The sequence below is a fragment of the Taeniopygia guttata genome, chromosome 13 (assembly GCF_048771995.1).
Source record: "Taeniopygia guttata chromosome 13, bTaeGut7.mat, whole genome shotgun sequence".
NCBI classification, from domain to species: domain Eukaryota; kingdom Metazoa; phylum Chordata; class Aves; order Passeriformes; family Estrildidae; genus Taeniopygia; species Taeniopygia guttata.
Genome location: NC_133038.1, coordinates 145,033 through 160,735, shown reverse-complemented (window position 1 = coordinate 160,735; position 15,703 = coordinate 145,033). Strand labels below are relative to the sequence as shown.

The following is a 15,703-nucleotide window of genomic DNA, read 5'->3' as shown; positions in this document are numbered from 1 at the left end:
ACTGAGCAATTCCTGTTTTGTAGCCCTGAAGACATAATGGAGCCCTGGGGATCACTGACAAAACAAGCTTCTTAGAGCCACTAGCACTTAGCAAAATTGACTTCAGTTAATCAAAAGATTCTTTAGGGGTGGGGGGGTGGGAGGGGGAATGAATAAGCTGATGGTTTGGAAAGCTGGAGAACAAGTAACTGTGTGCAGATGGTTAAAGAAATTCCCGTTTCTTGTGGTGAAGCTCAGTGACCTATAATGTCAGTATCTAATGGGCAAACTTATATTGAAGATAAAGTCATTTAAGTACTAGACTGGTGGGGGGGAAATGGTGAAAAGGAGGAGAGTACAGTGACACTTTGCTCAGCCTGTGGGGACATGGAGGCATTGACCACAACTCTCTGGTTGCATCCATCCAGCCAATTCCTTATCCACCAGTTTGTCTACCCTTCAAACCTCTATCTCTTCATTTTGGAGATAAGGATGTCATGTGATTTACTAATCAATTTTGATTCAGCCATATTATCAGTGGAACATTTATCAGTCTTTTTACAGTTATCTCTGTATATAAATAATCTTCTCTCGTGTTCTCAGGCTCACTAGCAATTTTCCTTACAATGTGCTTCTGGAGGGTCCAGTCCATACCTCTTAGCTCTTCAAGGGTCTCATGGTGTGAACACTGTGATTCTGGCCATACTGCAAAGCAAAAGCAAAAGTGATTTTCTCTACATCAGGATAAGTGATTTCAATGTTGCTTAATAAATTTTGTCATGTGATGGGGCAAGGAACAGCTGAATCACATGCCTTACAGGAAAATAGGTGGGACCAATGGGAAGAAAGATGAGCCAAAAATCACACAATTATTTTGTGCTAGCTTAATGTCTGCTTGTTTTGCCCAAAGGTAAATACATAGTTATCAGAGCCATTTATCAGGTACACCATTTTAGTATAAACTTGTTTTAAAAAGGGTAGAGCCCCTTTGTCATCTTAATTAGACAGTAACCCATTGATTCCAAGCGGACCTTCGTTTTCTAATTATTTAGTATGTAATGTCATTAAACATCTTCTAGTGGACAGGATTGCTCTAAAAGCTTTAGTTCCAGAGCGCTAATATTAGGCTTTTGGCATTCATCCCTGTGTGTGAAAAGCAGTCCGTTTGTTTACCAGGAATTTAGATTCCCATTACTGGCGGAATTAGCAGTCAGCTATTAGTCTGATTCAAGCACTTAACAATTGCTGATCATCTCCTCCTAGCCTGGGGATAATGGAGGTGATCAGCTGTAAATGGAAAGTATGTGTGGCTGTTTTCATGGAGGCACTTGGAGAAAGTGCAGCATCCCCTGACCTCTGCTAACCCTGGGGTTTGCAAGAAACCCAAACACCAAGTCACTTCCTGGAGGAGAGCTAATCACCTGTCAGAAGAGCTTCCATTAGAGACTAACCAAGCTCAGGCTCAACCGACCCTGCCTCAAATGAAAAAAGGTTCAGCCACAAAGTCCCTGGGGTAGAAGTGATTAGCCTCTGATTGTATTTACCAGGATCTGTTTCAGTGGGGGAAGCAGCTGTGGAATAGCTGCGAGTTGTGATTCCATAGCAGTGCTGAACAATCCTGTGGAGCCCAGCAGTGCTGATTGGCTTCCTCTTTCTCCACTGTTGTCCCCAAAAGCTTTGCTTGGTTCATGGATACATTAAAGATTACTTTGACAATTCTCCTTTTTATTATGTGTATTTTATTGTATAAGGTTGCCTACCATTTTGGCGAATGGAGTGACATGATTTTTAAGATGTATTGAAAAAGATATTTTCATTCTTTACAGATGGTGAACCTGTAGCCCTTTCCTATCAATTGAAAGCTACCTTTTACTGTCAGCTGATTTTGAGAGGTGTGCCGGAGCTCTGTAGCCTGGCATCACTGTACAAAACCAACAGTGCTTTAGCTTTTCATCATCTGCAATAACATATTGTTCCCCCTTCTACAAGGAGAACTGCAGCCAGTTGATTCTTACTAAAACATAGGCGTTTCTTGGAGGCAGTGGGAATTATTTGAATGAGGCAAGGGCACTATCTTTGGACTTGCAAAATCAAGGTTTATCTCTGGCATTCATCTTGCTTATGACCTCGGGCAAGAAATGTGAATTGCTTCTCCCACTTGTCACAAGAAACCGCTTATCTAAGAGTTGGCTGAGCTCACTGCTGGAGAACTATATGAATGCCCTTTGTAAATGCTACATTAGATCATGTTAAGAGACCTAAGGCTCTATCAGAATTCTAGAAGCCACATCTGAAGTACCTGACAGCGAGTGATATCTGTAAAAGTTGAGATCGCTTTGTAAGACATTCTAACTCTGTTCTTTACATTTCTGTTCCATAATGCCTCCAGCAGTGGATATAAGGAGTGTAGCTTCTATAAAATGCAAAGGAAGGCAGGAGACTTCTAGAATTGCAAGATAAATTTTATTAGTCAGACCTCATATTATTTTACTCTTTAAAAAATAATCTACATTACAGTAATTAGAAGTTTTCCTCCTCCTATATGCTTGCTGGATGCTCATTTTTAAGACTGTCTGGATAGAAAATTTTTATTGGATTATTTTTGTGTTTTGTAGATTATCTTTTTTGAGACCACAGGTGCTCACGGGATGTTGTTTTCCACTCTCTGGGAACAGAAGCTGAAGAGGGGTTCTTAATTGCCCTGTAGTATGGTTAGTAAGCTGTTCTGAATGGGTTTAGGAAATGTGCCAGTCTTGGAACATTGATGGTGCTAACAGAACTGAATTGATAGTGATACTGGCATGACATTTCTAGTAGCAGCTAAGTTGTGCATGCATATATGCTGTGTAGTTGAAAAATTGTGATATTTAGAGATCAGGTGTTAGAAAAGTGAAAATGGGTTTATATTCACACCAGTGTGAATGAAGGTTAGTTAGAAGTGAATTTTTCTTGCAGTTATTGATGAGCAAGCTAAGAGGCAACTGTGTATATAAAGGCGCATAAAAAAAGGACACAGGACATTTGAAAAAAAAAACACCCAACAATCTGACATGTTTTGTTTCAATTTCAGTCTAGAGTATGATTTGTCCAAGTGTCAAGCATTTTCCCGTACGATCCAGGATATGAAAGAAGACTGCAATTGCAATCAATAACCTTCTTAGTAGGAATTTAGTGCCCTAAACATGAACAAGAAAATGCTAATCCTTTTTTCCTTATCAATCTGCTTTACAGCACTAAATTGGGGAAAGAGGAAAGATCACAGCACAGATGAGTGGGAGATCAATGCAGTACATTGTGTACCAGTGTGTGTGGTACAGATCACTCAGAAATCTACTCCATTATTCTCACAAATATTCTCTCTGTTACATGGAATAGTGAAAATAATAACATTTCCTTCTTCCCTGTCACTCTCCATTAACTTCCAGAGATGGCAGATGCTATTACATTACAGTCAAGAATCTTGACACATTTCTAAGTCACACCATATAGAGGATGGTCTAATGTACATACTATGTTAGGGTTACACTGACTCTATTTTTATTAACTAATGGTGGCAAACACGTGGAAACAGTGCTGTCTCTTGCTCCAAATAGCCATATTTCAGTAGATAATAAGAAATTTCAACATTAGTATTCCTGTTTATTAAAAAAACATATTCATTCCTACTGCATGTAAATAATACATTGCTTCTCTGTGTGAAAGAGGAGATGATGCTGCTGCATGCATGATTTTTTTGCTCTACCTGCCTAGGAAATAAACAGAAGTCTGGAATTGGAAATGGAACTATTATCACTGCAGAAGGATAATTACTTTCATACACAGGACGATATAAGATTCTGTAGTAACATGTCTGACAGTGACTGGGAACCACAGCATATTACCTAGCTGGTGCTTCCCTGGCAACAGATAAAACACAGAATAAAAAAATACTCAGCTACTCTGCCTCTGTTCAGGATTATAATCTTATTTAGATGAGTATAGTATTGTTCAGATCTGTTGCCTCTCTCTAAGTATGAGCAATGGGCTCTACATGTGTGCATGGAGGGGCTGTTTTGAGCTGAGTTTCTCGCTATTTGAAAATGCTGGCTGGCTGCTGAGGCAACTCTCGCACACAATTGATTGTAGACTGTTAACCTATGCTCAGAAATCAATATTCACTTAACACCACATTTTAACAGACAAACACAGTACAAACTAACAGCAGTTACACAGTGCACACATTTACATTGAGAATAAACAGGTTATGAAATGGTGCTTGGCAGAAGAGGAAGATGGGGCAGGTGGCTGGAAGGCAGCAATGGTAACTTCAATACGTGGGCAGGTACAAAGAGATTCTTGTAACTGTATGTCCCAGGGTTTGTGGTCAATGCACCTTCAAAGAGCCAAATGTATTCTCTAAGGGTTACAGAGAAGGTTTGTCCTGAGGCCAGGCAAGGTCATCTTTTGCTAGATAAGCCTAAATCTACTGGAGTTGAGCATCATTCATCTGAACAACAAAACCCAAGTATGTTGCTAGCCATGATAATGGATTATGTATATGTTGAAGGAACAAGAGAATGGAGCATAAACTCTAATATAGTGTTCTTGATCTGGACTGGTATTTTTCATATAGTTAAAATAATGGATTTGAAAAGGGAACTGAAAGTAATCCAGAGATGGTGTTTACCACGGACTTCACATGTGTGTTTATTGAGCTTTACTTGCAACACACCCTGAAGCACAGGCGTCTAGTCTTTGGGATGATACACTCTATACCTTCATAGGCTTGTGAAATAGATACCAACAAAATTCATTAAGTGCAACAAGTACAAGTGCAAGGTCCCACACCTGGTTTGGGACACCCCTCAATATCAGTACAGAGTGGGGGAATGAACGGATTGAGAGTAGCCCTGCAGCAAAGGACTTGGATACATGGCTAGAGGGAAAACTAGATATGACTCTGTAAAATGCACTTGCAGCCCAGAAAGCCATCCTGCAGCCTGGGCCACATAAAAAGAAGTGTGACCAGCAGGCTGAGAGGTAATTCTTCCCCTCTACCCCAGCACACCTTCCAACCTGGAATGCAGTGTTCCAACTCTGGGGTGCCCCTGTACATGACAAACATGGACCTGTTCAAGCAGGTTCAGACAAGGCCATGAAAATTATGAGAGGGCTAGAACTCCTCTCCTATGAAGAAAGGCTGGTTTGCCTGGAAAACAGAATGCTCTGGGGAGACCTTGTTGTGCCTTTTCAGTACATCAGAGGGGATGATAAGCACTGAGAGACTTTTTCCAGGGTCTCTAGGGACAGGATATGGAACAACGTTTCTAAACTGAAAGAGGGTATGTTAGGAAAAAATTCTTTCCTGTGAGGATGGTGAGGCACTGGCACAGATTGTCCAGAGAAGCTGTGCTTGCCCCATCCCTTCAAGTGTTCAAGGCCGGGTAGGACGGGGTTTGCAACAACCTGGTCTAGTGGAAGGTGGTCCCTGCCCATGGCATGGGGGCTGGAGCTAAATGATTTTTTAAGGTCCCTTCAAACCCAAACCATTCAATGATTGTATGCCTGAGGAGGAAGTTCAGATGGTAGTGTGGTCGGAGACACTGTTAGATAATTCCTACAGTCAAAAACCAAACCCTGCACAAATTCTGAAAGAAATCAGACCTTTGATTTAACCTATTAAGCTGGAACATTAGCCTGTTACTCAGAATGTGTACTCAGCAGAAGCAATGGTGAGAACTGTACCTGCAGAGCTCAGTGCAAACTGACAGGGGGAAAGCGGGGTGCACATATGTGGGAGGTTTCCAGTGATTGCCATTCTGGGTTAAGGCCATTCGTCTTGTCTGAAAGCCTTCTGTTTCCCAAAGGTAAATCTGTATTGGGACATGCCTGGATATGGAATAATATTAATAATATGGGAAGGAAAGATTCCATTTATGCCACATTACTGTGGGCTAAGCAACAGGGGCAGGAACAGAGCCAGAGAAGGCCAGGAAGTAGCAGCTCCAGAAAATACAGAGGAGGCCATGGGCATACTGCTCTGTTTGTAGCTGTCTCCGTGTGTCTTCCCTTCAGCCACCTAGGAAATAAAAAGGAGGGATGAATCCCAGTTAGACATGCTTATGTTCAAACTTCTGGCTGCAGAACCTCTGGTTCTGAGCACTAATGTGAGACTGCTGAAACTCCTGTGGCCAGACATACAGCCTCCTATTTCTGCTTGTCTGTGGAAGGACTAACTTAAGGTAAAGTAGTCCAGTGTTCTGCATGCACATGGCATCCATTGGTTTGATGCCCAAAGTCACATATTTCCAGATACAAGGCTTTTCAACTACTGTCTCTAGGCTACTTGACTGTTTTGTGAAGGCAACAAAGCATTGCATACCTGGGACATAGCTGAAGAGAGAGATGTGCTGGCACTGTCTCCTTGGAAGCTTAGGGAAGATGAATAAAGGAAGTCTTCCTGTCTTTCTAGAGCCATCTGCTTCAGGTGCATTTGAGACCAAATGGTATTTTCTGCAAACAGATATAAAGTAAGAGTCTTACTGTGCTTTTCTTGTGCACACCTTGGAGTCTAGTGAGTCTAGAAGTCTAGGAAAGCTATTTTAGCAAAGGCACTCCCAGGCTGTGTGGCCTTCATTTAGAAAATATGTATTCTCTGTTTTGTGAATGGCCTCTCAATTTGTGGGTTTACTTGTGAGGTTGAGCAGATTGCAAAAACAGTTTTAACTGTACCTGAAGACTTCTGGGCCTCTCTGCGACTTTCCCAACTCTGTATTTTGTAAGGGACACGTTTGTAGTATCTTGGATGAGATGATTAAATTGTAGATGTGTCTATAGTGCTGGGTGTAAGGCTTTTATATACTGCAGGAGGCAGGTTTAAATATTAATCATTTATGTAATTATGCTGTTTTCTTTTATATCCTTTTAAAGCTTTTACAAACATAAAATATTTAAATCTCATTAAGGTATGTTGCTAAAATGCTAGGGAGATAAAAGAAATACAGACTTAGGATTACACAGTTGTATGTAGCATGACTTTTGCAACTGCTATGCTGAATCTGGTAACAGGCTGCATCAGGAGCTACTTATTTTGACTGAGTAAATGAGGGCCAGGGGTGAGTACAGAAACAGAGGACAAGGAGAGGAATCCTGACCCCATAATCCTGGTGCACAGATGTGGTTACTCGGCAACCTATGGATACAGCATGTCTCACGTCCCCTTGGTGATGTTTTTGCAGTGCCCTTCATTTGAATGATGTTTGGAAATAGCTTCATGGGTGTTCAAGATGAACAGAAATGTTGCCAAAAGATACAGAAACAGTTCTTAGAGCAGATCCAGGCTGGTCCCATAGGTTGCAGAGGAGATCATGGAGACATTGCAGAAGATAGAACTATACACAAGAGCAGTGCAACACAGAATCTTGAAATCACAGGATTTGAACTGCTCTCTGCTGAGCTGTTTCTCTGAGATGTGACTGATGCTTACCAAGGCATTTGTTGCTCTCAAACATGCCGAGTAGCTGGTCACACTTCTCCTTCTGGTTGCCGCTGTTCTCACATGTACACCACAAGGAGACCTCCACACTGGAGTTACTGACATAGTTGGGTGTCATGGGTGTGCCTGTCCCAAACCCCAGACGAAAGAAGCATTATAGACATATATATATAACATTCATGTTATACTGAAGGAAATGCTGCCCTGGAGGCAGAGGCCTTCCACTGTGATAAGCATGTTATCACCCAGGCGAGGTCAGGAGTGCCAGGGAGGTGGCCCAGGCTTGATGAACCTACCTGAAGTCTGCTGAGCTGTGAGAAAGTGTTGAGACTGCTACCCCTGACACAGGCACTCTGAGATGTATTGAGAACTGAAGCTGGTGCAAGCATTAAATTGTGATGTGTACACAGCAGAAGCAATGGTGAGAACTGTACCTGCAGAGCTCAGCGCAAACTGATGGGCGATAAGCGATTTAATGGTGCAAGCATTAAATTGTGGAGGATTTTTATTTTAGGATGTGAAGGACTTGCGTGGACTCAGCTGACATATGGCAGCAAAAGGTACTCTTACTTTTTGTGTAACTGGCAACACTGTGTAGCCAGATGCCTTTTGACAAATAAATACTGAACACCTGTAGTGTGCCACTCAGGCAGTGTTCATTTAGCTCAAAACTAGTAGAGCTATCTGGAAAAATTGAAGGTATCGTCTAGATTTACAGCTTCTGAGGTACTGCTGTTCTTTACATCCTCTTTTGAGCTACTCTGAAAACGTTTTAGTAGGTTGGTAGATAGTAAATAACTAAAACCAAAGATGCCCTTCCTTCTAACAGCTGGTAATTCTATGTTCTGGCTGGCTCTGAGAACATCGTGTGCACAATACTAACAAGACATCAGGAGTCTAAAAGTCAGGCAGTGATGAATTGCTGTGTTGAATCACTGCTGTAATGGGATGTAACTCCAGCATTAGGAATGACAATGACTTAGTTCACACAAGCCCACAGAGCACTGTTGCTGAGGCACTTGGAGTGCTTTGCACCAGCTGATGATGCAAAGAGGCATCCAGAAATCTCAGGCAATAATGGGGCAAAGTACAGCAAAAAATTCCACGGAAGAGCTCTCTTTGGACTGTGTTTACCTCTGAGGCAAAGGAGAGCACTAGCATCCATTCGTAAGGCATATTCACCTGTATACTGAGGGCTACCTCCTGCAGGAGACCAGGATGGTCCTTCACAGCATCAGAGTGCCTCCAAATTTGTGGCCTGAAAGCATCTACCCTGTATGTTCCTGTGGATATTGCTTACCAATCATCCCCATGTAAGCCTGCAGGCATGCAGCATGGTTGTGCAGAAAGCAGCCATCTGGAGACATGTCTACGGGTTGACAATTTTGTTGAAAGTCAGCCAGTCGGGATCTGCAGGAAGGAAAATGAGACTATCAGTGTCGATGTTGTTCTCTTGGATAACATCCTCTGCTGCTTGACCTACTTGCAGATATGGTCTTCTAAGCAGGAGTCCAGAAGCCAGAGGCAATTTGGTTTGGTGTTATACTGGAAGGAACAATCAGGAACAATAGTTTTGCGGCGCCTTTCTCCACAAAGTTCATCTTGACATGGACAGAACAGGATTGTTTTGGTGAAATCCTCAGGAACTTTCTCAAAGAAATTCCTTAGCCCTCTGTGGCACTTGCGCCGGTCACACACATCCTCACTTCCTGCTCCCTTGGTGCAGATGGAGGCATAGTCTGTGCGGAGACGAAAACACTTCTTGCTCAGATTGCAGACATGTGTTGCTCTCAGACATGGATTTGTTGCATCTCCTGCTAACTGTGAGCCTATAAAGCCAAAGGAAACACAAAAGACATGAAGCAAGTCTCCAGAAGAGATTCTGTATGGAAGCAGGAGTACTCCTTTCTTGATGGTCAGATTCAAAAAAAATCAAAAACAACACAGCAAACCAGTCCTTCTATGTGCCTGCAGTATGACATTGTAATTATACTAGTTACAAATGAGTATTTTTTTATTGGTTCATAGTAGGGTGCTTGTTTCAGAAAATGGATCATTGTGGGTTATTACTGGTTTCATGGGTCTGGATCTGTGGTTTTATTTACACTTGGTAGGAGTGACAAATTTAGGCAAGTAACCAGAGCAGGCATTCCTCTGATTAAAGGGGCCATTACCCCAAATTGTTCTTAATAATCTTCAACCCATGAAAAGATAAGAGAGGGCAGCATTATATCATGTAACCATTACAATCCTTACCTGATACCAGAGCTGCCAGTTTATTATAATCTGTCTTCCAGTGTTCTTCATTTGCTGGATTCTCATAGGGAGAGGTTTCCAAATTGAAATAACCTAGGCAAGATACAAGATATTTAATGCAGTGGGAGATGGGAGAAATGCTTTATTATCAGCTTTATTTATTTGTTTGTTTATTCTTAAATGGATATTTTTCTTATTTATGCCTGGTTCTTTCCTCAGGCTGGAGTTCAGAAATGCTCTGTCTCACTCATAGTCAAATGCCAAGAATGGTTCTTCTGAAAATACAAAGCTATTACTATATAAAACCGTCATTACATTTTGTCCATCTGGAATTTGGTCTATCTAGTCATTTGGATTTTTCAGCTTCACTAAGTGTGACGAGCTCAGCAGCACAGGTTGCTGCAACTCTAGTGGGAGGTCAAGTAGAAGCATCCCACAAAAGAAAGCAGCAGAACACTTAGGGATGCTGTGGCAATATGTGTCATAATCACATGTGTTTTCAGTGATGGACAGACAGAACCATTTTGAAGTATTTTTCACAGCACTAAATCTAAGTATCTCAGTGTAGCTTTCTTTGTCTCTTAGGTTTGCTGGTGTATTTGAAGGGTTGGTTCCATACCAGATCAGTTTTCTCTGCTTATCAAACACAGTAGTAATGAATTCTCTTTACTAGGAGATATGGTTACAGAGCAATTACTTACAGTGCTGGGAAATGGACTTTCACGGCTGTTTTCACCTAGGGAGTGGGGGTAAGCCTTACTAGTACCTTGTAAATTTATATAACTTCATCTCACCATCTGTCATGCTGGAGTGAACGGTCCAGAAAATGCGTAAGCAGTGCTCCTGTCTCTTCATGCGCCGGTGACACTTGCAGTGCAGCAAAGAGCTGTTCCCAAGGTCAAGCTCTGCATTCAGACATCTGACCCTGCTGTCGTGATCCAGTGAAAGGAGGCGAGTCTTGGCCAGGGCACAGTTTTCCAAGGTCCTGTATGTGGCATTGCAGGTGGAGTCAGAGAGGCATAGCTGCTCTGCCATGACACAGTCACTGCTGGGCAGAGCCATGAGGTCTCCTGATCAAGTAGAGAAAAGACTGTTAGGACCCCAATCAAGATGAATGCCACACAAGCATCTTGTCATTGTTCTTCGGGGATTCTGTCTTCAACAAGGACTCCTTGCAAGAAACAGTACTTGCTGGAATCTTCCATATGGAGTAGTTAAGGAACAAGAGCTGTTTCCATTTAGAAGAAAAAAGTATGAGTATAAATTAAAGAGGGAACTAAAGGTTAAATAAAAGCCTTCATAATAATTTTGTTCAACTTGGCCAGAATCAGGGATTGCTCTGTATTTTAGGGACTAGTAAATCCCTGTGAAACCTTGGGGTTGCTGAGGCCTGCTTTGAAGAAGTTCTTCTATCGAGGCACTGAAAACCACAGTGCAATAAGCACATAGTAACACCATGCTATGTACTGTGAGTCAGTACTGCTGCAATTACTATAGTATATGCTGGTCATTAAGAGATGTACTGAGAAAAGCATTTATAGGGTATAAAAACAACTACTTTAATGAGCCTGAAGAATTAAGAATGTGTATTCTTTGCATAATAAAATGAATCCTTAACAAAGGACGCAAGTAGCTTCATGCGGAAGGGCTGATATGCAGTCAATTAAAGTAGATAGAGTCCAGTCCCTAAAATCCCTGCCAAAAATGCAGATGAAGGCTTGGCCCATAAGAACCTCATGAAGTTCAATCAGTCCAAGTACAAATGCTGCACCTGCATCTCCAAGTCCAGACTGGGAGATGAACTAGCAGCCTTCCAGAGGAGGACTTGGGGGTCCTCAGGGGTGAGCTGGTCATGTGCACTTGTGGCCCAAAAAGCAAATATGTCCTGAGCTGCATCAAAATCAGCATGGCCAGCAGATTGAGAGAGTAGGTTCTGCCCTCATGAGACACCACCTAGAGTGCTGCATCCAGCCCTCGGGCCCTCAGCACAGGAAGGACATGAAGCTGTTAGCATGGGTCCAGAGGAGGCCCAAAGATGCTCTGAGGGCTGGAGCACCTCCTGCTATGAGACAGATTGAGAGAGGTCGTGTTATTCAGCCTGAAGAAGGCTCCAGGGAGACCTCCACTGGATCCCCTTTCAGTACTTAAAGGAGTCTTATAAAAAAGGAGGGATACCAACTTCTTATGCAGGCAGATAGTGATAAGACAAGGGGGAACAGTTTTAAAATAAAAAGGCAAGATTTAGCTTAGATGTTAGGAAGAAGTTATTTACTCAAAGGGTGATAAGGGCCTGGCACAGGTTGCCCAGAGCAGCTGTGGCTGCCCCATCCCTGGAAGTGTCCAAGGCCAGGTTGGATGAGACTTAGGGCAACCTGGTCTAGTGAAAGATGTCCCTGTCCATGGCAGGGGGTTAGATCAAGGTGATCTTTAAGGTCCCTTCTTGCCCAAGTCTTTCTATAATTTTATGATTATGTTGTCATGGGTAGGTGAATTCAGTCTGTAATCTTTCTTCATTTCTGCAGTATATAAATCTATGTTTACAGTACAAGTACAACAAAGTCTTGAAGCAAGACAGTTTCCTAATAAAATTTATAAATAGGCTGGTAGCTTTCTTCTTCCCTTCAGGTCAATATTCCTTGGCTGGCTTTTGGAAATGACTGTGCTGAGCCTTACGTCTACCTTTAGTGTTCTTTGGGTACATCATGTTATTCTCTAGTTCAGCAGGTGCAGTAGACTATTTCAGTCTGCCATCACTATAAATTAGGGGGAAATCTTGGTACAACTCATATTGTCCACTGTACCATCTTCCCCATGGGATTTGTTCTCCCACTTACTTCACTTTTGCTAGCTTCATCAGTTTATTTGCTGCAAGCAGTAGAATGCCAGCCTGCTTCTCAAAGTTTCTACTTTCCCTACAGCTCAGTAATATTATCTAGGTACCTCTGTCTCACTTGTACAAGTTTCTTTATTCTTCCAGCAACTTACTGTATTTTGTAATTCATCTGGCTCTTACATAGAGTCTTGATGACTTTTCAAACTCCCTGAAAAATCTCTCATCAGGAATCCTTTGTATCCAGGACAGTGGGTTCAGGTGAAGCTGCTCTAAACCTCAACTTTAAAACAGTTCTCCTCTACAGACATAATTTACTATCTGTGCAATGTTATAAGCCCTGAAGTTTGGCAAGTTGTTTAATTTTTTTATAAATCTTGTCTTAATAGTCCAGTAACAATGTGAAAGAATGAGAAAGGTAATTCTTTCCTAGATCTGTGGTCTAAGTTGCAGAACATTAGTTAAAGATGTATGTGTATGAGAACCCCATCTGTAAAAGAAAATAGTTTTTAAAAAAGAGTTAAAAGGTAACAACCAATTAACACATTATGATTATTTATACCTTAGAAAAAAATGGATAAGTAATACAATACACCTTTATTCTCCCTTTTCAATGTCCTGTCATACAGAATGTCTATCTTGTTTCCCCTGGTGCACCACACCATTTAAAGAGACAACAGTTAGAGAAGGAAACCCTTCCTTTATTAAACACAGTCACCAAAGAAGCATTGGCATTTGGACATGGCAAATTGTGGGAAATGTTTTGCAATCGTGTGGCTGCCAGTGGCTACTATGGTGTAAGTGCAGCAGCCCATCTTTTAGCAGTCAAAAAACTGCAGCTTTTTTTGAGTTCAAAGTACCCCTAAACAGAAACTAGGCATGCTTCAGAGCAGTTTCTAATTTCCTTATTCCTAGTCACATCAACACTGAAGACTGAACAAGAGATGAACTGGTTAAAGGAATAATTTCAATCCTCAACTCTTGTCATTTGGCAGTAGTAGGAGGCAGAGTAGATCAACTGCATCTCTGCAGGAGTTCCTTGGACTGGTCTTCGCAAACTCAGCCTAGTCTCGGAAAACTATGGGCCTTAAGCATTCCAGAGGGCGAATGCATGCGGGGTAGGGATCAAAAACTGCTTTGGGCTTTGGACGAAGCCAGCGAGAGCGCCGTGCAGCCGGGACCAGCTCAGGCGAATCAATCTCCGCGTTGTGCCCATCCGGCCTCATTCAGGGATCGCCTCTCGGCAACTCCTCTCGCCTTCTCACTCACCTTGCCTCCAGGGCAGGCGGTCCCCTCCCCAGAGCGTCCCTCCAGTTTGACCACAACCACCCCGGAGGTTCCCCGCTGGGGCCAAAGCAGCAGCCGCCTTTCCCGGTTTGAATCGCGCATTCCTACCCGCGCGGGGCAGCTGGAGCCAGGAAAGCCGCGCAGCTCTCGGGACCGCCGCGCTCGGGACGCGCTCCGCGCCCGGCTGGCAGCGGGGGAGCAGCGGTCAGCCCCAGCGACCGCGACCCCTGCGCCGCCCCTGCAACCCGCGGCGGGACCGGGGTGCCAGTGCTGCTGCTGTGTGCCCGCCGGGAGAGGGACGGGGTCGTGCCGCCCTGCCCAGCCCGCCCCGCGCCCCGGGCGCTGTTACCGGCTCGGGAGAGAAGCAGCCCCAGGAGCAGCGCCGGCCCCATGCTGGCGGTCAGTGCCTCCGAGCGCCGGGGCTGCGGTTCGCATGTTGCGCGCGGCCCCGCCTCGATGCTGCCGAGCCCGGCCCGCCCCTGCGAGGTGCGGGCGGCGAGCACCGCCCCCGGCCCGACCCACCGCGGGTCCGGGGCCCGCCCGTGGGGACCGTGGCCGGCGGAGGGCGCGGGGAGTCGTCGGGCTGGTGTGAGACGGGGCGAGTGACGGCGGTCATCCAGCGGCCTCTGTCCCCAGGGCGACCGGGAAGCCGCTGGGTCTGGGGCCGGACAGTGTAGGGCCGCTTCAAAAGGGGCGTTTGTTTATTGTTTCGTAGCACGCTTCAGTTCCGAGCGCAGAGCTGTGACTGCGCACCCTCGGGGGCGTATTTGGGTGAAGGACAGTAAGTATCCAACTTAGGAGGGTCTCCTTCACTCTGGAGGAAGTTTTCTTGGAGGATACAGAGGCAGACTGGCTTTTGAGTAGATTCCCCGAGTGATTCTTGGGGCTGTGGATGGGATGACTGAGCTTGTCGCTTCTTCCTTTTGGCTTTGTTGTGAAGGCTGTTATTTCAGTTTCTTACCTGCTGCTGGCTCTGTCTTGATTGAGCTGCTTGTCTGCAGCCACACAAAAGATGGCATTTCTGAGAGCCTGTATGGCATTTAGGCAGCTGTGATTCTTTTAAACAGACGCTTCCTTTTAATTTGCATCCTAAAATCAAATTAACCAGTGCAAAAAAGTAACAGTCCAACACATGCACATCAAACATTAGCACATGAAAATGTGGCAAACGTTTTGTAAGTCAGTTGTTTGCATAAATAGAGAGGCCTGCCTCATCTGCCTGAAAACCCAACAGAAAAGGTAATAATTGTGCAAATACATTAAGTAATCACAATCTAATTCATGGTGCCCTCCTCTTCTTGAGGTTTTTAAGAAAGATTAGTCCTCCTGCTTACTGCAGGGAACTGCTGTGAGAATTCTTCTGCATGGAATTTACTGTGTATCACCATATTAAAGCAAGTAGCAGTTCCAGTGATACGCTAGACATTTCATCTCTACATCCATGACTGCCACAACCAGTGAAGAGTGGGTTTTACCAAGGAAGTATTTTGTTTGCTGTAGGTGCTGAGTTACTTAGTTGCACCTTGTTTTGTATAGTATTAATCCTATGAAGATTACTGCATGCTGGTGCTTCTGCTGCTTTTTTTCAGGATTTGACCACTACAACCCTTCTTGAGTCAAAACCAGAGCACGTTACTGGGAAGTGCAAAAGATGCTGAGTCTTGGCCATTTGTCAGGAGTACTATCAGAGAACTACTGGGGGAGGTAGCACAGAGGAGGGCTGAGCAAACACTTCTCTGCCTCAGTTAATATTTACAGCACCACACTCTGCTCTTTACAGGGCTAGAGACAGACAGCAGACGTTCACAGCTAATAGTAACACCTGTACACTACAGAAATATTAACCTAATGCAAACAACCCAGCATAGGTTGATGTC

At 43.7% G+C, this 15,703-nt stretch overlaps 1 protein-coding gene across 1 annotated transcript; it reads right to left on the bottom strand.

Moving 5' to 3' along the window:
• Positions 1–2,420: 2,420 nt before the first annotated feature.
• LOC100217491 (GDNF family receptor alpha-4) lies at positions 2,421–14,340 on the bottom strand. Its single transcript, XM_002189600.7, has 8 exons — positions 14,176–14,340; positions 10,504–10,779; positions 9,710–9,802; positions 8,937–9,282; positions 8,754–8,863; positions 7,445–7,579; positions 6,341–6,471; positions 2,421–6,037 (listed from the first exon to the last, which is right to left on the bottom strand). The coding sequence occupies exons 1-8, from the start codon at positions 14,216–14,218 to the stop codon at positions 5,903–5,905; spliced, it is 1,269 nt and encodes a 422-aa protein (XP_002189636.3). The 5' UTR covers positions 14,219–14,340; the 3' UTR covers positions 2,421–5,902.
• Positions 14,341–15,703: the final 1,363 nt, after the last annotated feature.

Excerpts from the sequence above, each read along its gene's own strand:
- LOC100217491 (XM_002189600.7), bottom strand. The coding sequence starts at position 14,218 with ATGGGGCCGGCGCTGCTCCTGGGGCTGCTTCTCTCCCGAGCCG. Across the intron at positions 9,283-9,709 it reads ACTGGCAGCTCTGGTATCAG|GCTCACAGTTAGCAGGAGAT; the intron begins GTAAGGATTGTA and ends TTGGCTTTATAG. Across the intron at positions 7,580-8,753 it reads GGCTTACATGGGGATGATTG|GCACACCCATGACACCCAAC; the intron begins GTAAGCAATATC and ends GGTTTGGGACAG.